This window comes from Rhinolophus sinicus, chromosome 13, assembly GCF_057876585.1.
Source record: "Rhinolophus sinicus isolate RSI-liver-muscle chromosome 13, RSI-T2T, whole genome shotgun sequence".
NCBI classification, from domain to species: domain Eukaryota; kingdom Metazoa; phylum Chordata; class Mammalia; order Chiroptera; family Rhinolophidae; genus Rhinolophus; species Rhinolophus sinicus.
This window is the reverse complement of record NC_142513.1, coordinates 11,142,378-11,163,160: the sequence shown is the minus strand read 5'-3', so window position 1 is coordinate 11,163,160 and position 20,783 is coordinate 11,142,378. Positions and strand designations below refer to the sequence as shown.

The 20,783-nt window shown below is 49.2% G+C and overlaps 1 protein-coding gene across 1 annotated transcript in view; it reads left to right on the top strand.

The window, feature by feature from the left end:
* Window positions 1-20,345, top strand: part of EYA2 (EYA transcriptional coactivator and phosphatase 2) — a 218,076-nt gene extending 197,731 nt beyond the window's left edge. Inside the window, exons 12-16 of the mRNA XM_074317592.2 lie at window positions 3,100-3,260; window positions 6,689-6,803; window positions 7,742-7,863; window positions 11,071-11,171; window positions 19,550-20,345. Coding sequence (XP_074173693.1) covers window positions 3,100-3,260; window positions 6,689-6,803; window positions 7,742-7,863; window positions 11,071-11,171; window positions 19,550-19,630 — 580 coding nt within the window. The 3' untranslated portion in view covers window positions 19,631-20,345. The remainder of the gene's footprint in view (window positions 1-3,099; window positions 3,261-6,688; window positions 6,804-7,741; window positions 7,864-11,070; window positions 11,172-19,549) is intronic.
* Window positions 20,346-20,783: the final 438 nt, after the last annotated feature.

The window sequence follows — 20,783 nt, the reverse complement described above, 5'->3', positions numbered from 1 at the left end:
GAACTTAAAGGGAAACTTTCACACTGTCCAGAATCCTCGATGAAGGAGGACAATGTCCTCAAATTCCTTGCAGCAGGAACTCAGTTAGGTGGCACCTACCTGGACTTCCAAATGGAACAGTCATCTACAAATGGAAGAGTGACAGCATGTGTATCGTAAACCTGAAGAGACTCTGGGAGGAGCTTCTGTGGGCAGGTCGTACCAGTGCGGCCCCTGATAACCCGGGTCAGTGTCATAGCCGGCGAATACCAGCCGGCGAGCTGAGCTGCAGCCACCGTGGCCACCTCTGCTGCTGACCTCTTCGCTCCTGCTAGCTTCGCTAACCAGATGCAGGCAGCCTTCCGGGAGCCAAGCCTTCGGAGGTTACAGGTCCCAGCGCTGACCACCAGCCTCTCAGGGAGGCGTCTTATGTTAACCTGCCCACCACTGCTCTGTGTCACACAGCCTCTCCCCTGTGCGATGTGGACACTGCCATCTGCACAACAAGGGAACTCACTCGGCGGGTCTGACGTGGGGGTGCTGGCCCAGGAAGTTCTGCGCATGTGTGGCCCCATCTCCCGTGAATACCCGTGGGAGGTCATGCTTGATCACTGTTTCTACAGAGATCCTGAAAAGGTAGAGCAGGCCACTGCTGAAAAGGCTGTGACCATGTTGTAATGTCAGGGTGGACGGACTGCTCCAGCTCCCAAGTTCACTGCTGCTCAGCCTGAGTCACAGGCACAGGTTCCCTCCATGCCTGTCCAGCAGCTCCGTGCCAGGGACGAGAGTGCTCAGCCTGCAGCCCCCACTGCTCAGGCCGCTGAATGGGCAGGAACAACCCCTGAGGGGTCTTAAGCTGTTCTTCCACAGACACTTCAGCAGGAATGAGGTTGATGGAAAAGAAACAGCTTCTTTAAAAAAAAATAAAAAAGAAAGAATAAATTATCTAGCAAGATGGGAACCTTTAAAGTAGAGAGGAAGGACCACAGGGTGATTGAAAGTGTAGGTTCTGGAACCAAGTGACTGTGAGGGGATAAAGTCATATAGCCCCTTCCTCCATCGGGTGAGGAACGTGCTGGAAAAGTGTGCGGCACAGAGTGAGTCCTTGATAAATGGCTGCCTGCCTTTCTGCCCCCATAATTAGATGTGGTCTGCTCCCTTTCACTCATTGGGAATATTTCATTTAGCTTTGGCCCCTGGTCACCACCAACCAAAGGGGGAACTGAGAAGGAAGAAAAAGCAATGTGTCTGTGTAATAAAAAAACCCATTGACATCTTTCGTGGGGAAGAGGATGTGTTTGTGCAAACAAGTTATTAGAACAGTCATGTTGTGTTCTCCAGGGGTCTTTTAAATTTTGAGTAATTCAGTAAAAAGCAGGGGGGATAATCACCCATCTTCCCAGCATCTCAGACTAACTACTTTCTGACATTATGACTTTCTTGCTTCCAATTTTATACACACTCACACAAATACTGTGAAAAACGACATGGGCGAATGTGTGTGTATTAGGGCATGTGTGTATGTATGTGTTTATATGGACATACATGTGTGTATATGAGTATTCTTGTCTGTTGATGGGCAAGAATGTAAAGATGTCTAAAAAACAACTCCTGTCAATCAGTTGGTGTCTCACCAACTGTCCACATGACCTGCTCTGGAGGGAACACTAGAGTCTACATTGGAGGCCTCTGAGATTAAGTTTCAGGGACCAGTGTCCCCCAGGCCTCTCTGTCCCAGGGAGCCCCTCACGGTAAGATTTGCTGTTGAGTTTGAGACATTGCCCACGGCATTTCTGTGGCTCCTGCAGGGTTTGTGCTGTCCCCACCACTGCCTCTTCCCTGAGAAGTTTTCCATCCCTGCACAGAGGCCTGGCCTCTGCTCAGAGTACGGCTGAGCCGCAGGCTTGGTGGGTGACGGCAGCACGTCACATCATGCTGTGTTCTGGCACTCACTTCACCCCTTTCAACTTGCTTTTTATCTCTGCCGTAGCAGTGGTGTGAAATTGGAAGTACTTAAGATACAATTTCCAAATGTTGTTTCAGTCCTGTTGTGTTGCATCTTTTTAAAAAACAAAATGCCTTTCTTTTTCCATTCTTAAACTCATCATAGGAAATCCAGAAATATAGTACAAAGAGAAAAAAGGTCAGCCAAACCCGCACCCTGAGACACCATGGCACCATATTGACCTGTTTCATTGCACTCTTTTTCTCTCTGAAGAGACTTTCATGTTTGTCTTAGACGCTTCCGGTCAAACTGCACACACACCCCTTGTCACACTCTGGCTTTTCCTTGCGACGTCATGGTGTAAGCGTTACTGCTGCGGTTTTGAAAACTTACAAAATGGTGGTGGGAAACACAATGGCGTTACCTGGAGAGCTGGGGTTTCCATCCTCACACTGCAGTTGCTGTAGGTGGTGAATCGCCCACACTTTCCCCTTCTGGTCCCCAGCTGCCACTTTTGTCGTTAACTTTGTAGGACGTGCTGGCTTGTCTCCAATCCATGAGTAGAACGTCTTAGCCCAGCGTGCTTCGTGGGGGTGGAGGGTTATATGTGCCAAGCACCAGCAATCGACTCTGCCTAATTAAAAATAAATTAAAATAGGGAATGTCTGTAGCAAGATACGGAGATGCTTGCAGAATGGGAAGAAAGAGTCAACAGCCAGGCCTTAGAAAGGAGGGGAAGGGGGGCAGATTTCGGGTTAAAGAAGCAGGAACGAACTGAGGTTTTCTCCTCACTCTTCTGTCAGGATGAACCAAATCCAAATCCAGCCATTTTTTTGGGAATTCTCTTCTAGCCTCAAATTATAAAGGGAGAGAGAGAGAGAGGCTTTCCCTAGCTTGGCCACTGCCGGTGGGGGGCAGGATAGTTCTCCATAAAAGAAAGCAGACATGCTGTTTGATACCAAAAGACAGGGAAATGGACCCTGATTAGGCAAGTGCAAAAGGTGCCACCATTCTTAGAGAAGCCAGTAAGGGCTGTGGTCCTGCCCCTCCCGGAATTCACACGCACGCAGCACCCTTGCACACTCGGGGTTGTGGATAACCTAAGCCCCTCCCTACCCCCGGTGAAGAGCCCCACACTAACACTGCCTCTTCTCCTCTCCTTTCCCCGTCCCCAGCACGTACAACTTCTCCGCCGATGGCTTCCACAGTTCGGCCCCAGGAGCCAACCTGTGCCTGGGCTCCGGCGTCCACGGTGGCGTGGACTGGATGAGGAAGCTGGCCTTCCGTTACCGGCGGGTCAAGGAGATGTACAACACCTACAAGAACAACGTTGGCGGTGAGTGAGTGGGCTGTCCCTGGGGGTCACGGGGCTGCCCCAGCTCGGGCTGCCTCCTGGACCAAGGGAAATTCATCAAGGATGGACGCTGTCACTCACGGCGCACCTGCTCTGTGCCAGGCACTGTTCTGAGAGGGTTAAAGACAGCCGCTCACTCAACAGAGTCCTCATGACATGCTCTGGGAGAGGGCACTCGTGTTGGGGGGGATGCACGTTGCTAGAGATTACACAGCCTACCAATGGCGGGGATGGCATGGGGTCTGATCACAACCGGGAGTCTCACAGTGTGCTCCTCGGGCCAGCAGCATCAATCAGTGTCACCTGGAGACTCGTTAGAAGTGTAGGTTCTCGGAAGCTCGGGGGCGGGCCTGGATATCTGGGTTTTAACACTCCCTCTGGGTGATTGACACTCGCTGAAGTTTGGGGACCAGCGGCTCCAGCCCTCGTGCTCGGACTGGGGTCTGTGGACGGGCCGCATGAGCATCCCATGGGTGCTTGTTAGATAACAAGACCCCCCAGGTAATCAGTGGAAACATTAAAATGAAAGAAGCACAGGAAGCCACTGGTTCTCAAACTTGGCTCATTTGGGCACACCTGAGGAATCTGTGATCTGATTTTCTTGGTCTGGCTGCAGCCTGGGCATCAGCATGCACAGTTCCCTGGGTGATCCTAACGTGCTGCCGAGCTGAGAGCTGCCGGCGTCGGCAGCCGAGAGCATTGCTTTATAGCACTGAACAAGAAGTCTGGGGGTGGCTGGGGCACGGTTGGTTGGCTCGGCAGTGGCGAGGCCCTAGATCACTATTTCTCTAGGAATTCTCTAGGCCAGTAGTTCTTAACACGAGGTGATACTCTCCCCCAGGAGGCATTTGGGGTATTTTAGATTGTCCCAATATCTGGAACTAGCTATTGGCCCATAGAGGGAAAAAGGTTTGAGTAGGCAGCTAATAGTATCTGCCATATACACCTTGACTCCGAAAGCTTCAAGAGCTCCTTCCCTCCACCCTCCAAGAGTCCCGGGAAGAATTTAGGGCCTCAAACTGGACAGAATCCACTTTCAGTCCCAGAACTGATACTTTCTAGCTATGTGACCTTAGGTAAGATACATAATCTCTCTGAGCCTCAGTTCCTAGGTCTATGGAATGGGGCTAAGGATGGTTCTGTGTTCCTGGATGATGGAGAGGTTTGCTGTTGATGCATACAAAAGGCACGTCTCCATGCCTGGTGTGCAGCAGGCACTCAATAAATGGTAGCATTTATCACTATCCTTTCACTTTTGCTCTGGAGTCTTTTGGGTTCTCCTTTGTCTTCTGCTTTCCCCAACAGACCAGCAGTTCCTTGGGACGGATGTTTCCATCTTGTCCGTGGCTGCAGACTAATGCAGTGCTGCAATAACTGATGTTTATGAGCGCTTACTGTATGCCAGACTTTATTTTGTAGACTTGTCATCTAATAGATTCTTTGCTCTTCACAAAATCCCTATAAAGCAAACACTTTTATCATCAGTGTTGTGTGAAGGTGGAAACTAAGATCAGAGAGGTTAAGTAACCTGCCCAGCATCACACAGCCCAGACAGCAGAGCCACAGTGGAGTCCCAGGTCGGCCACTCCACCACCTCTGCCCACACTCTGTGGCCTCTCACATCCAAATCTGTTGACTACAGGAGTGAAGCAGAGAGCTTGAGGGTCAGCCCTACAGGCTCACCCAACCCCTACATGGAGAAAGTGGGGGAGCAGGTGTGCTTGGGGTAGGGGAGATAGAAATGGAGTCAGCTAATGGAGGCCATCAGCTCCCCATCCAGGTTAAGCCCCAGGAAATGCCCAGGTCTTCTGTCAGGCTGCTTTGCATTCCCATAAACCAAGGAGAAATTGCCCGATGTGTCAACAGATGGGGAGCTCACAGCTGGCAGGATGCCAGTGGGCACCCCCTTCTTTCCCTCCCCATTGTAGTCTCTGCTACCTCCTCTCCCCACCTCCCCCTGCGTCACAGAACTAGCCTGGTGAGGGCCGGGATGGACCCTGAGGAATGTAGCCTTTTAGTCTGGCAGACGTTCACTCAGCTAACAATTAGGGTCCTTATTACTAAGAAGGCTTTCTTTATATTTTTATTAATTGCTAAAGAGTCTAGCAGTGTCTACCATAAATAGCAAATGAAAAACCCCATGAACAAAGAAGTTTGATGCTTTTCAGGAAGATGAAAAAGGCCAGTGCGGCTGGAGCAAGGGGGCACCTAGTAGAGGAGGGGATGAGAGAGGTGGCGGTGCCCAGATCGTGCCAGGCCTTGTGGGCCACGGGAGGAGTTCACACAGCCGAGGTCTTCCATGTGCAGAAGATGAGGTCTAAATAGCACAGACACAAGGCAGCACTTGGTCCCAGTAAATTCAGTCTTCCTTCGACAAACACAGACTCAGCACCAGCCATGTGCCAGCCCCTCCTATAGGGCCTGGTGTTCTGGTATTGACCCAGTTCCTGCCCTCATAGAGCGCACAGTCTAATGACCAAGGCAGCCAGCAAACTCATAATCACACAGATACATTTTCAATTAGAGTCGTGAGGAGTGCTATGAAAAAAAGTGTGTTGGGAGAGTATAAAATAGAACGACCTGACCACACGAGGCCTTCCAGAACACATGACACTGGTGGTGAGTGTGGGGAATTTAGGCAGGGAAACGGGAGAGGTAAGATCCGAAGATTTGTCCAGGTTAGGAACTGAGGTATGCAAAGGTCCTGAGGCAGGAACATACATACGTGGTGTTTCCAGGAACAAAGAGGAGGCCACGAGGGCTGGAACAGAAGGATATCTGTGCAATAGCAAGAGATGACATTGGCAACTAAGTAGGGGCAGGGTCATGGGTATCGAGTCTGAGCTTTATCTTCAGGGCCCTGACGGCTGAGAGAATGACAGTCAGGTTCAGAAACATATATGTCAATTAAGTCTCAATGTTAAAATAAATAAATAAAAAGAGTGTTCACCTCCAGGGTCGCTGTGAGAATGAAGTTAAATAAGTCATGTTAGAAGCACAGGGCCCTGCACACAGTAAGCACCCAATAAATGTTAGTCATTATTCGTTTCTATTTTATTAATTTTTGTCTCCATTGTAACCGTATAAGCTCTATAATTGGCATGTTATGTGCCTCTTACAATATTGACCATGTAGCAGGCCCTTCTGAATTTTTTGTTGGATGGATGATGGATGGATGGGTGGATTATGGGTGGGTGGATTATGGGTAGGTGGATGGATGAGTGAATGGATCAATCAAGAGATGGATTGATCAATCCATCAATCCCCAAATAAGATGAAGATCACTGGACTGAAGTTGACCCTGATTTGAAACCTCAAGGTACAGTAGCCAGACACCCCTTCCCAAACCCTACCCCTCTCCCAGACCTTTCTAACACGATAGCTACCACGTCTTTATTTGTTATCCATAGGCTTGATAGGCGCTCCCAAAAGAGAGACCTGGCTGCAGCTCAGAGCTGAGCTGGAAGCCCTGACCGACCTCTGGCTGACCCACTCCCTGAAGGCACTAAACCTCATCAATTCCCGGTAAGTGGGAGCCCTCATTTTCCTTTGCGCCACTGAACTTTCTCCCATTCTAGGGTGGTGGCTCCCCCATTTCCACACTTGAGGGAATAGGACTCTCCAAATTTTGACTTGCACACTGTCCAGAGGTTTGATAAAGCTGAGGTGTGCAAACCACCCTGGACACCTTGTGCCATCACTGAGCAAACAGCCTCAGTGACTTAGGACCCAGCAGAGCTAAAGCCCTTTGTACTCAGGTCCATCTGGTCCCATCCACCCACCAATCACATCCCCCTCTGAAAACCGTTTTAGAGAGCGTCACAGTCATTTACGTGAGGGAAGGAGGGTCCAGTTGCATTCTAAGCCTCCCAATAAATTGCCTCTTGCTCTTAAATAAGATCATCTGGGCCAGAGAACAAATTACTCCCCTGGTGACCCAATCTGATGACCCAACACATGAATGGTTACAAAATGGCAGCCCATGAGCTGCGTCTGTCCCAATGACGTGTTTTGTGGGATACACACTTTGTCCTTGAGACTGAGAAAGTTAGTCCACAGCTCCAGGTTTCTGGGCTCTCTCAGAGGATCAGAACTGGCGTGTGCCCTCCCGTTTAACCCCAGTCCCCACCTGTCCCTGACGCCCTTCACTTGTTCCATATCACTCATTTACATTACGGATAGATACCTGCAGCTATTTAAGTGTGTGGCCCTTGCAACAAACATTTGCTTTTTAAATAAGAAAGTGTTACAGTCACATTACATTTCAACATGTCAGGCAGCTTTAGGCTTAAAAGAGAAAAGCAGCTGGAGAATCCTTGGGCCCTACCCTCACCTGAAGATGACTTAGCCAGAGACTCCAAACCCCACCTGAATTCTTGCTGGCTCCAGGCTCGTGCCACAGGGTCAGGAGGCCTGGCCTGTGGTCCCCTGGAGTTCTGATCCCCAATCTCCTTTGTCCTCAGGCCCAACTGTGTCAATGTGCTGGTCACCACCACTCAACTAATTCCTGCTCTGGCCAAAGTCCTGCTGTATGGACTGGGCTCCGTGTTTCCTATTGAGAACATCTACAGTGCAACCAAGACAGGTAGGGGGAGCCCAGACTTCCAGTGACGCGGGGAGGGAGGGTGAGGTCGGCATTTCATCCTGACGTGGGCATGGAAAGTGTAAGGAAAACGGCACTGGGGAAGTTCAAGAACTTGTCCACAGGCATGACTCAGTCCCAAAACAACCCTCACAACCTACTTGTTTGAACCAAGGGAAATTGGTTAGGACCTCAGTTTTCCCAAGTGTATGTATTAGGATACTTGCAAAGCTGGTCTAACACACACACCCCAAATGCAAGGGTTTACATCACAGTCAGAGCTTATTTCTCTCTCCTTTGTCAACAGACTGGAAGGTAATCTAGGATGGTGGGGTTACCCTCTCCTTATACTCACCCAGGAACTCAGATGCTTCTGATTTTATTTTCCACCATTTCTTGTAATTTTATTATGTGTGGTCAAATCAGGGTCCTGCCACATCAGCATTCCGGCCTATGAGAAGGGGGGAAAGAGGAAGGAGTAATGCGTATCCAATATTTTAAAGCCAAGACTCAAAAGGAACGCACAGTACTTCTGCTCACCTCCTATTGCCCCGTCTTAATCTGTGGCCACAAGTAGTTGCAAGAGAAGCTGGGAAAGGTAATCCATAGCTGAGTGACTGTAAGCAAAGGTAAAACCCATGGAATTCTGTTACTAAGAAAGAAGAGGGAAACAGTCACCACCACAGCCTGGTACAAAAGGGGATTTTAATTTAGGTGGTACAAGTCATCAAATTACCTCGAATTTAACCTTGAACCACATAGAGAGAAAATTGTGTTTTTTCGGTCTCTTTTAAGGAGCGAGTCTCCACTTAGTGGCAGCCTGCTTTAACGCCTCTCTAACACTTGTTTATCTCCCTGACTAACAAAGAGAACAAGCCTTAGGCTCAGAGCTCTTATGAGATAATAGTAACTAGAAGTGAACAGCGTTGTTTATCATCAGGGCAGGTAATCCTGGTTGGTTTATTTTTTTATGTGGAGGGAGCTGACATTTTTTTTATTCTTATATCACCTAAAAATGTCTAATAATGCAAAATAAATCTAGTTAGCTAAGATGTTTTTAATTAGAAATTGTTTACCCTTGTTTTTTTCTGGAACAAGAAACGAATTTATAGTTTCGTTTTTATATAGTTTCGTTTTATATAGAATTTATAGCAAGAAACGAATTTAGAAGAGTGTTCTTAGAGCAATTTTGCCTTTATTAGAGTTGTAGGTCTGAACATGGTCTAAAATGCCTTTAAATGTTAAAGTCATAGAAATTCAGGCCCCAAATGGCCATTAGAGATTCTACAATGGGACCTCTATGTCAGAGGAATCACATGCCATCAGGGAAGTGGTGGCATGACTCTTGTTTCCCGCTGGGGAGCCTGAAGTTCAAAGACCTGGAACTAGTCAAGGAATTTGTTTTCTTCTTTTTTCCAGTAACAGGATTCCTGAGCGCTCACAGTCACTCAGCTATGGACTACATTTCCCAGCTCTACCTCGCTGTTTTAACTTAAAATTCATATTTTTTTCAATAGTCAGTTTCCTGCTCTGATAATGCTGCATAACAAACATCTCAACACTCAGTGGCTTACAGCAACCAGCTTTTATTTCTCACTCTTTGGTTTGTGAGTCAGCTGTGGCTCTGCTGGACTTGACTCCAGGTTCTGGTCTGTTCCACGTTATTTCCTTGTTACGAGACTGGCAGCCATCCAGGGGCATATTCTTCTCATGACAGATGGCAGACGTGAAGGAGGCCAAGCCAAACCACCCATGCCCATTTCTCATGGCAGGTCCCTAACGTTCCATTGGTCAAAATAGGTCCCATGGCCAACGCACTATCAATGGGGTGGGGAATAGGCTCCTACTCTAGTGGGAACCACTGCAAAGTGTGTGGCAAAGGGCTGGGGTGTGTGATTCTGTTAACTCAGAAGACAGCTATGATCCTCTGCTTTGACTCCACCTCTGCTCCCACCGAGCAGGAAACGGTCTGCAACAGAGGTGATGGCTACTAGAGCAATATAACGGAGTTCAGAGCTCACACACTTGAGGCAGGCAGTCTGGGTTCGAGTGCTGGCTCTGTGCTTGCTAGCTGGGTGCCCTAAGGCAAGTGGCCTCACTTCTCTGTGCCTCAGCTTCCCAGTCTGTAAAATGGGTGATCACAGTACCTCCCAGCATATGATAAATAGTGTGTGTGAAACACTGAGCAGTTCTCAGCAGAGCACAAGTGCTCAAAAATAGAAGCTATCTTACAATTATTATAACGTCTCCTACCACATCCCTAACCTTCAAGACACTTCATAACACTGAGCCTCAGTTTCTTTATCTCTAAAACGAGGATTATGTTGATTCCAATTTCATAAGGATTGTTTTGTCAGTTAAATGAACTAATGTAAGTCAGTGGTTCCCGACATGTGACAAAGCGGGGAGGGGGTGGGTAATTTGCCTCCTACGGAACATCTGGGAACATCTGGAGAAGTGTTTCATTTTCACAACTGGAAGAGTTGCTACTGGCATCTAGTGGGTAGAGACTCGGGATGCCGCTAAACTTCCTGCAATGCTTGGAGCAGCCCCCACAGCAAAGAAGTATCCGGCCCCAAATGGTAATGACACCAAAGCTGAGAAATCCTGATGTAGGAGACGTGCTTAGCAGAGAGCCGAGTATATAGTAAACTCAGAGAGTGACAGCTATGACGGTTACTGCTGCTGTTGCTATTTTCATTATTGTATGGTTCCTAAACTTGCTGACACGATCAGGATGAACTGATCTGAATCCAGTATGTCTGGATCTGTGCTGCTGCCCAGACAGTGGGAAGAAGGAGAATACGGAGAGGTGGTCATCCAGGTGGACCTGTGAGTGCCCGCACCTCTGCTTCCTAACTCTGGGGTCCCGGGCAAGTCGCCCTCACCACTCAGCCTCGTGTCTGCAGCTGTAAAAGGGATCAGTCACACCTACCCCAGACAGCTGCACGCATTCTGGAGCCTGCTTCCGCCCCCTGCTGTGTCACCCTGGGCAGGCCTCTTAACCTCTCTGCACCTGTGCATTGTCATCTGTCACGTGGGGATGACAGCAGCGTGCACCTCAGAAGTGTGCTGGAGGGTGAAATGACTAATACCTGGCCCTTAGGAGGATGGCTGCACACAGCAGAGACTGCATTGGCGGTCATTATTCTCCACACGCCTGGTCCTCATCGAGCGTCTTGTCTTTCTTCCCTTCTCCCGTATGTACAGGGAAGGAGAGCTGCTTCGAGAGGATAATGCAGCGATTTGGCAGGAAAGCCGTCTACATCGTGATTGGTGACGGGGTCGAAGAGGAGCAGGGAGCAAAAAAGGTACTTCTTCCGTCTTCCGTCTTCTGTCTCAGGCTGCTTCTCCTCTCCTGAGTCGCCCTGTGGTTTCCAGGGCTCAGTACATGACTCCTCCACCGCCTGTCACTGGCTGGGTCCCCCCTGCCCAGGCTCTGTGCTGGCTGGTCCATTCCCATTTGCACATCACAGAGCAGCCTCAGTCATTTCCTTCTGTAAATCCCGCTCTATGCTTGGCTGCCGCCCCTGGTAGCCCCTGGATTGTTTCTGGGACAACTGCTCGGGAACCCAGAAACGCTCTGGCAGGGCAGCCTGGTGGGGGCCTGGTGTGTGTGTGTGTGTGTGTTTTATTTAATACTTACTAATCATATGTTCCAGGAACCCTTCCCAGTTAATAAAGACAGCATTAAGCTAATGAAAAAGAAAGTCCTGCATTTGTGATCTCAGGCCCATGAGGAGAGGGGCAGGGGGTTCTGGGGGCTGCAGCTCTGTTCTTGGAAAAGAAACAGCTGCCAAAGTCCTGGGTCTGGACCTGTCAACAGCATCCCAGAGAGCCTGCCACCCCCCACCCAGAGGCCTGGGGAGTGGATTGTTAATGTCACAGAGCTTAATTTGGGGGACCTGGTTTCCCCCTGGCCTCCCCAGCAACAAATTCAAGGAAACACAAAAATATTTAGGGTCTCAGTGGGCGGAACCCATAAGAAGTGGGAAGGTCCCTAGGCTCCGAGAGGGGGGCTTAGAAGGCGTTACATGTTCTGTTCCATCCACGGGAAAGGCTCCGCCCCTTTCCCGGCTCATCCTTCATGCTCCAGCTTCAGCAGCACTTGTGCTGGGCAGAGTTCCCTGAGCAGCTCCCACTCGCCCGCTCCAGCCAGATCGGGCCTACCTGTGACTCCCTGCTCCAGCTGTCCTTACTCTTTCTTCAGGACATTGTCCCCTCTTGTCATGAAAGGATCACCTGTGTGATTGGTGGCTTAATCACAGATCCACCAGCTAGTGTGTAAGCTCCATTTTAGCTGAGCACCTACTGTGTGCCAGCCACTGTTGCAGGAACTGGGGATCCTGCAGTGAGCAGAATAGGTAGGGCCCTCCCCTCTCACTCAGCTCACAGCCCGATGACAGGCAATAAACACATAAGTGTAACACGCGTGTCAGCTGGTGAGCAGAGCTTTGGGGGAAACTAGTGTAAAGAATGGCACGGGGCTGGGGGGCAGACTTGGGGGCAGTGCAGGTTGCAAGTGTAGGAAGTCCTCAAGGCAGGCCTCCATGCAAGGTGACATCTGAGCGAAGGCGGGAAGAGGGAAGGGGAGGCGGAGTAAGCCGAGTGGATATCAGAGGGAGGGCATGCCAAGTTCAAAGGTCTGAAGGCAGGAGCTTCCGGCAGGGAGCCAGCGTGGCCACAGAGGTGAACCAGGCGAGCGGGGAGTGTGGGAGGTGAGGTCAGAGAGGACCTGGGGCCCTTGGGAGCATTTCAGCTTTTACTCTGAGCTCTTCTTCTTAAGGCATATATTTTTAACTTTAAAAATAAAGTGATTTAGAAGGGAAAATATTAAGCAAATTGTAGTAATAGAGGCCACACACAAGGATATGGCCAAACAGTGGCATGATTCATATGAATTATCATATGAATTATTGGGGTTCCAGAAACACCGTACCAGGTCGTGTCTATACGGTACGGCTGCTTGAAGCCCACTGCCAGAGCCACAGGGGCATCCAGAGCCCCTGTCTTTACCCTCCTTCAAGTTCAGATATAGCTCAACCCTTTGCCCTAAGCCTATGACCGCGATCCAACTATGCTTTGCTTATATCAAAGTTGGACTGGAGAACAGTTTAGGCCTGGGGTCCCGTGCCTGCCCTGTTTCTTACCTGGAGAATGACAGGGACAGCCGTGGAGCAGCCTATGCCATATACCCGCCTCCCCCACAACCAGAGAGGCAGCAGATGTTTTAAAATGACCCCTTCATTGTCCTGAAATGAAATACGGTTGGATAGTATAAGCTACATCTAACCATCCTGTCCAAAAGGTCTGTAGCTATGGTAATGTCAGAGAGAAATAGAGCGAAAGTCATTTATACTCGAAAGAACGTGGGCTTCAATAGGTGAACGTTTGGGCACAAAATTCCAATGCCCGCATCCAAACTGCCATTGCTGGGGACGTGACCCGGCAACCGCAGACCGACACACGTGTGCAGCCTCCCATCCATGAACCAGGTGAGGTGCTGCGGCCGTAACCTGACTTCTCCAAACTGCTAAGCAGCTCCTGGAAAGGTTCTGAATAAAACAAAATACAGGCTTCCCTTGACTGACCCAGTAGGTGCACCCCTGGAAAATTCAGGTTTTGTTAAAAGCATGCAAAACATACTCTGTATGCGACGGTACTCTGTATTTATGTGTACGATGGAGTTAAGAGTCCAGGCTCGGGTTATTACGATCGAGTTTTGTACTTGGCTGAATATCTGGCAGCGCATTCGAAAATCATTTAGGCCCAAGGTGTGTGGGATGAGGCAGGACACCTGCCCCCTGCCGCAGGGTCCCCAAATCATGACAGTCAAAAATAACACGGCTAGGAATTTCCACAGTGACCACTAGGGGGCAGGCCTTTCCTCCTTTGAGAACTGCTGGTCTGGGGTCACCCTCCTGGACGGTGCCAGCAGGAAGGTGAACAGAGGGAGGTGCCTCATTAAATTTTGTGCCCTAGGCATCTTCCTCACCTCACCCCTGCCAGTCCTGCTCCCACAGAAACATGCGACCCAGAGCGGGGGCAGGGGGGAGTTTTGCCCTGTATCCTAGCTCTGCCATTTACAGCTGTGTGGCCTTCAGCAGATGACACCCCCTCTCTGAGCTGTCTTTCCTTATCTGTCACTGGCTGCTGAGAATATGCACATAGGACCCAGCAGAGGAACCATGCGTGGTGTGCTCTTAATAACCCAAAGCTCTGTTACTGTTACTCCTCGGGGCCAAGGGGTTGGGGGAAGAAAGAGAGGGGGTTCTCTCTCCTGTGGCACCAGAAGAGAAAGGAAATATGGGTGCTGGTTTGCGCATAACAGGAAAACTCACCCAAACCTCTTGTTTGCTCAAAGCCCCTGGGAGACGCATGTTGCTGAGGGTGTGGGTGGGGTGGTCTCTGGCAGGGCTGGGTCAGCGGGCCACAGCAGGGCCAGTGAGGCCCAGGTTCTGTGGAGTGGGGTGTGGGTTGCCAGAGATGGCGGCTTCAACAAAAGAGGTTTCGTCTCTCGTGTAAAATGTCCGCAAGCCACCAGGACTGCTGTGCCAGCACCAGGGACCCAGGCCCCTTCTGTCTTGTTGCTCGGCCAGTTCCAGTACTACTCTTTCCACAGAGTCCACGGTGGCTCCCACCACCTCATACTCCAGCCACCAGGAAGGGGGTGGGGTAAGGCATCTCTTCCCTTTAAGGGCAGAGCCGCTATAGGTGGACATCACTGCTGCTCGAGTTCCATTGGCCAGATTTGAGTCACATGATCACACCTTGCTACATAGGTAGCTGGGAGATGTAGCCTTTATCTCAGCCGCTATATGCTTAGCTTTAAAAAAAAGAATGGGAGCTTCTGAGAGAGAAGGGGAGAACGGAAGTTGGGGGGCAGCTGGCAGAGACTGGCACAGCTGACTGTGACTGGTACTAGGGGGGCTTGAGCTAACCGCATGCCCTAACCCATTTTATTACTGACATCATCATTTTGCTTAACCCTCAAACCTCCCTGCAAAGTGGGTATCATTCCATTTCATTTTGTGGAGGATGGATTTGAGACTCAGAGAGGTTAATTAATTTACCAAAGGTCACACAGCTGATACATGCAAACTGATGTGTGTTTTGCTCCAAACACCTGGCAGGAAGGGGGTGGACTTAGGAGTTTCAAACACAGTCAGTCCACACTCCTGAGTTGATCAGACAAGAGCACAGTCCACCAAAGAAGATGAGGGCACACCCCTCATACACCGAACTCCCCCAAAACCTCTGCCAGTGTCTGAAGCAGCAGCACAGCCCATTAGTTAGAAACGCTCTGCACCAGCAACTCTCCCTGCCTGATGGATGGGAGTCATTAGCCCAGACCACCAGACACCTGAGCAGCCTGAAATATGGCAACAGGACAAGGGGCTTTGACTGTTTCAGCCGACAGTGTTGTTAATATCTCCATTTTAGTGGGTCATTTGTCTCAACCTCTCCACACGTGATAAATCCACCTGTGCTCTGGAGCCTTCAGGCCTGGGATGGAGGCAGCTGAGGCATTCTCTTCCACCTTCACTCATTTCCTTCCGGAAAAATGAATTACACTTTTTAAAAGGGGAAAGGATGGCAAGGCGGCGACCAGAATCCATCTTTGCAGAGAAAGGAAGGCTTGGCTGATGAGGAGAGGGTGGGGGGAGCTGGGGCAACTGGAAGGCATTAAACCGATGGCATCTGTAGCCCATGATGGATAGCATTCTGTTTTCCTTGAGTAAAAGAGAACATTCTAACTGTCGAAGACTGGTTCTAGTAGTCCACAGTCTGTAAAAAGAGAGAGAGAGAGAGAGAGAGAGAGTTTGCTTGAGAAACTCACCTTCCCTCTCTACCTCCCTCCCTTCCTCTTTACATTCCTCCCATGGGTATTTCTTGAGCACCTACTGTGTGCCCGAAGCCATGCGATGCAGCAGTGAACATGATAGTCCAAGGTTGAACCCACCTCAGGGCCTTTGCATTTGCTATCTTCTACCTCAACTACCTCCCCCCACATGTTTGCATGGCTCCCTCCTCATCCTCTGGGGCCTGTTTAAGTGTCACCCCTCACCCCTAGAGAGGCCTTCCCTGACCCAGCTAGCAAAAGTAGACACCCTCCCCGCTGGCTGCCTTCCACCCCCTCCATGCTATTTCCTTCATAGCACTTACCATGAGATAAAATGACCTTGTTTATTTCTTGTCTATGGATTTATTATCCCTGACTCCAGTGACAGCCCATGAGTGTGTGCCACCTGTGCAGAGGCCCTTTGGGGACACACCCTTGACATGGGGATCTCCCCATGTCAAGATTCTCTTTAATCACATCTGCAAAATCCCTTTCACCATGTAAGGTCACAAATTCACAGGTGGTAGTGCCTAGGACATGGACATCTTTGGGGGGCTATTATTCTGCCTCCCGTAGACCAGAAAGGTGAAGATGAACAATTGCGATACAGAGTTGGCAGAGTAATAAGTACAAAGCCACCAGAGGCAGGAAAGCGTTTGGTGTGCTCTGGAAACCAAAAGGACATGGGTAGTGGGCATGGAACCTCACGCAGCAGCAGAATTACCACAAGAACTCTGGGCATCCACATGTTTATCACAAAGCCTCTTCTCATTCAGTAAATGATTTAAGGCCGATGACTGTCTTGAGGAGGTTCTGCATCTCTTAGCAGCAGGTTGCAGAAAACCTAGGTATTGACGTCTTACCACTTACTCACCAAACAAGATTAGACGTAGGTGTACCCTAAGATGCTCCAGTGGGTCAGAAATTCACCAAGCCTCCCTTTCCATCGTTTTGCTCTACCCTTCTAACCAGCCTTGGCTTTTTGTTTTCTGGCTTGACCTCCAAATGTCTGCCACAGCTCCAGGCATCACATACTAACATGATGGCATCCAAATAGGAAGGGAAAGTAAGAAGGAAATTCTCCTCAGGTGCTTCTCTCTAATCATGGAGGAAAACCTTTCCCAGAAGCCCCCAGCCAACTTCCAAGTCAGGAAGGATACAGGACAAACCCCTGACACACAGGGCTGGGATTGTCATATCTCTCTGAGACAATCACAACTCGTCCCCTACATCTGGGCACGGCGCTGCCAAGCTCAGCGTTCTGGAAGCCAGGAAGAAGGGAGGATGGCTGTTGGGCGGGCAACAACTTTAGCCAATGGTTCAGTTTCCCAATAATAAATATGCAGTCAAGTTTCTTCTCTGGAGCCAGACATGACCTCTCTGTGGCTCAATCTCCTCATCTGTAAAATAAGATACATACAGTGCCTCTCCCAGAGGGTTACTGATCAGATTAAATGGGGTAACGCATGAGAAGTTGTTTAGCACAATGCATGGCACATAGTAGGCACTTCGTGATTGTATTATTTATGATTCTTCCTGGCTTGCCACTCGTTTAACTTTGGTTAAGTCCATTTTCTGTTCTCTCTGTCATCCCCTACTTGAAAAAAGATGTTTATGTTTTTGTTTCTGGGGGTTTTTTTTTGTTTGTTTTGGTGGTTTAGGGAGATAATAAACAGTGTCTGACTCAATAACGGTTGATTTAAAAGATTATTATTTAAAACATTGTGTATCACAGGCTTACACAATGAAATCCAAACTCTGCATCATGACACACAGGAACTTGACTCAACCAGCCTTTCTCCACCCCCACCCCTACACACACACACACACACACACACACACACACACACACACACACACACATACACACACACACACACACACACACACACACACTGTGGGGACAGAGTCCCAGAGAGCAGTTTCCAGGCTCTCGGCCTCACGTGGAAAGGTGGTGGCTCGGGTAGTAGATGGTCATCAGCTGTGACTAGTTGGCCATCAGCTGTTACTGGTTAGCCATTAGCCACTGATATAACTGCCCTGGCTGACCTAGCAAGCGCGGATTGCAGTTAGCAAGTGGGGTTGGTTGGCAGAGAAGCTGACGGTGGGTTGTGGATCGTGTGGCTCCTGCTTCCTGTGTCTCCAACCCAGCCGCCAGCAAGACTATAGTGGTATGACTCCCCTATCTATGGCTCTGTGGGTGTTTCTTTTTTACCTCACTATGTCCTGCGTTCTTGTGCGGGGAACGGGACCAGAGACCCCACATGACACCCCGCATCACACACACACACACACATACACACACACACACCATGTCAAAACCACTTCACATGGTTGTGTTCTCAAGTCACCTTCCCCCATGCGCCCTTGTATGTCCTTGGCTCCCCCAGGGATGCCCTGCCTGGGACGTCCTTCCCTTCAACCACCCGCCAGTCATGAAATCCTCATTCATCCTTCACAGCTCAGTCCCCACGCACCTCTCTTCCTCTGGGACACCTGTCCTAGCCGCACCCCAATCTCTGCCACCAAAAGGGAGGCTGCTTCCTCTTGTCAGCTTCCACGACATTTTATTCAAACCGACCTTAATGACTTTTGAAGTCCTCATGATGTAGTCTTTTTATTATTTTTTAAACTACTGAAAACACCCAAATTCATCCCTCCACATACATAGCCGTTGCCCTGCCTCCTTCGTGCTTTGTCTTAGATTTCTGCAGCTATGTCCCGTGTGCATAGACAGTCACAATAGCAGCCGTATGTACTGAACACTTGGTGTATGTGTCTGTGCCGGAAGGAGCCGCAACAGTCGTAACAAGCAAATATTATCCCCATTTTACAGGCAAGCAGCAGAGTCAATTGTCTAAGGTCACGCAGCTGATGACGGTAGCGAAAAGCTTTGGGAAGGGCACTCTGCTAACGCTTCCGCTGTGGAAATGGTTCACAAATTTCTCTCCATCTTAGTGATTTCTTCCCAGGATCCACATTAACACACAACTTCTTACACCAGTCAAAGCTTTTGTTGTGTCTGTATAGAGCCTATACTATCATCTACTTAATGTGTTCCTTTCAAACAACTCACTCCTGTTTAGAATTGAAAACTTGATCCCATGGCAGTAATGCAGAGCGAACATCAGCTGCTATAAAGAAAACGATAAAAACAAAAGTGACAAAGAAAGAAAGTGATTGTCATCCTGTGCACTGTGGCCTGTCCAGCCCTGTCTGTTCAGATGGAGACTTGCAGGTGGTAGGGAGGGTTAAGAACACACCAGCATCTCGCCGAGACTTGCTTCTTGAACTACCGTGTTTCCCGGAAAATAAGACCTAGCGGGACAATCAGCTTTAATGCATCTTTTGGAGCAAAATTAATATGACCTGGTATTATATTATATTATAATTTTATTATAGTATACCGGGTCTTATAGTAAAATAAGACCAGGTCTTATATTAATTTTTGCTCCAAAAGACGCATTAGAGCTGATTGTCCGGCTAGGTCTTATTTTTTGGGAAACACAGTAGCAAGACTGAGAACAAATGTATAAAAAGGAATAGCTTCCTCACTGGTCCCCATGGAGGGAAGAGGTTCAGACAGGCTGATTGGCAGCACAGGACGAGCCAATCAGAAAAGGTGCAGAGGGAATAGAACCGGTGTGGCCAGACTGGTGGGTACTGGCCAGGTGGTAGTTTGCCCGATGACATTATGTGTCTCCCAGTTTGGAAAATGCCGACATGCTCTGCTGACCCGAGTTGACGTCTCATAAGCCTCTAACTATGGGTGCGGCATCCAGGGGGCTGCAGGGGGCCATGGAGCAGGGATGTCACTAACCCTGTGGCTGGTGTTCTGTGTTCCAGCACAACATGCCTTTCTGGCGGATATCCTGCCATGCCGACCTGGAGGCACTGAGGCACGCCCTGGAGCTGGAGTATTTATAGCAGAACCCACAGCATCGCCACCTGCCATCACAGGTGCCTCCACCCACCCAGATCCCTTACCTTCCCTCCTCCCGCCAGATGCTGGACACTGGGCAGGGTCCCTACAGCCAACAGGACGTGTCTGGTGACCACCTCAGAAGCTGGCCTTTCCTTCCAAACACGGATCCTGAGAAGCAGAGTACCCAGCAGTGGTTTTGGAATATTTAACTTTGGGGAAAAGGGCTGGCTGAGAGTCCAGACTTTCCTACAAGACTCACAGAACAAAAGCAAGGAATTGCTGATTTGGGGGAGGGCTGGTGATGAGGAGGGGGCAGGCTCGTTTTTTTGTTTTTTGTTTTTCTTTTTAATTTATGGACTAATCTCATTACTCCGGTATTATGCTCTCGTACCTGTGTTGTTGGTTTTCTTAGTCATTGGTTTGGTTTGGTTTTTTTAAACTGGCATGTGGGGTGGCGCACAGTTCTAATTTAAGCACTCTGCTCCAAGTTGTGCTTTGGGGGGACAATCATTTTTCAACAATTGGTGAGGGAGGCGATTCGGGGCTGTCGGGAAGACTATCGCTTATTTTTGTTTTTAATGACCTAACCTGATGTCATGTGGACAGTGCACGTGCCTTATGCTGCCATCTTGTTTTCTAGGATGAGGGACCCTGGGGAGGAGGCGGTACTTTGTGACAAATAAAAGGCATTAAATAAAACCACGTTTACATTTTGAAGTGGGTAGGGTGTCACTACTTTATTACCACACCTGAGGATTCTGAGTGTGTTGGTCTTTGCAGAACCTTCTCAGTTGCAAAAGAATAAAATCTAACTCAAACTGGTTGAAGCTAAAAAAAAAAAAACAATCTTCAGAAACTTTAGGTGATATCTGTCTTCAGGCATCACTGGATGCAGCCAATCAAACTATTTTCTCCTGTGTGATCTTACTTCTCAGGCAGGTTCTTCCCTGTGTGGGAAAGATGGCTCCAAGAATCTTTTAGCAAAACCACACCCGCAGCAAGAGAGCACGTCCTGCAAAGGGTTTCTGACAAAAAGCCCCAGGATTGTGTTTCATTGGCCAAGCCTGAGTCATAGGCTACCCACAGAGCTGGATTCGGGGCTTCAGCCCTCATGAACAGAAAGCTGGGAGAGCTGGTCACCCAAAGGAAAAATCC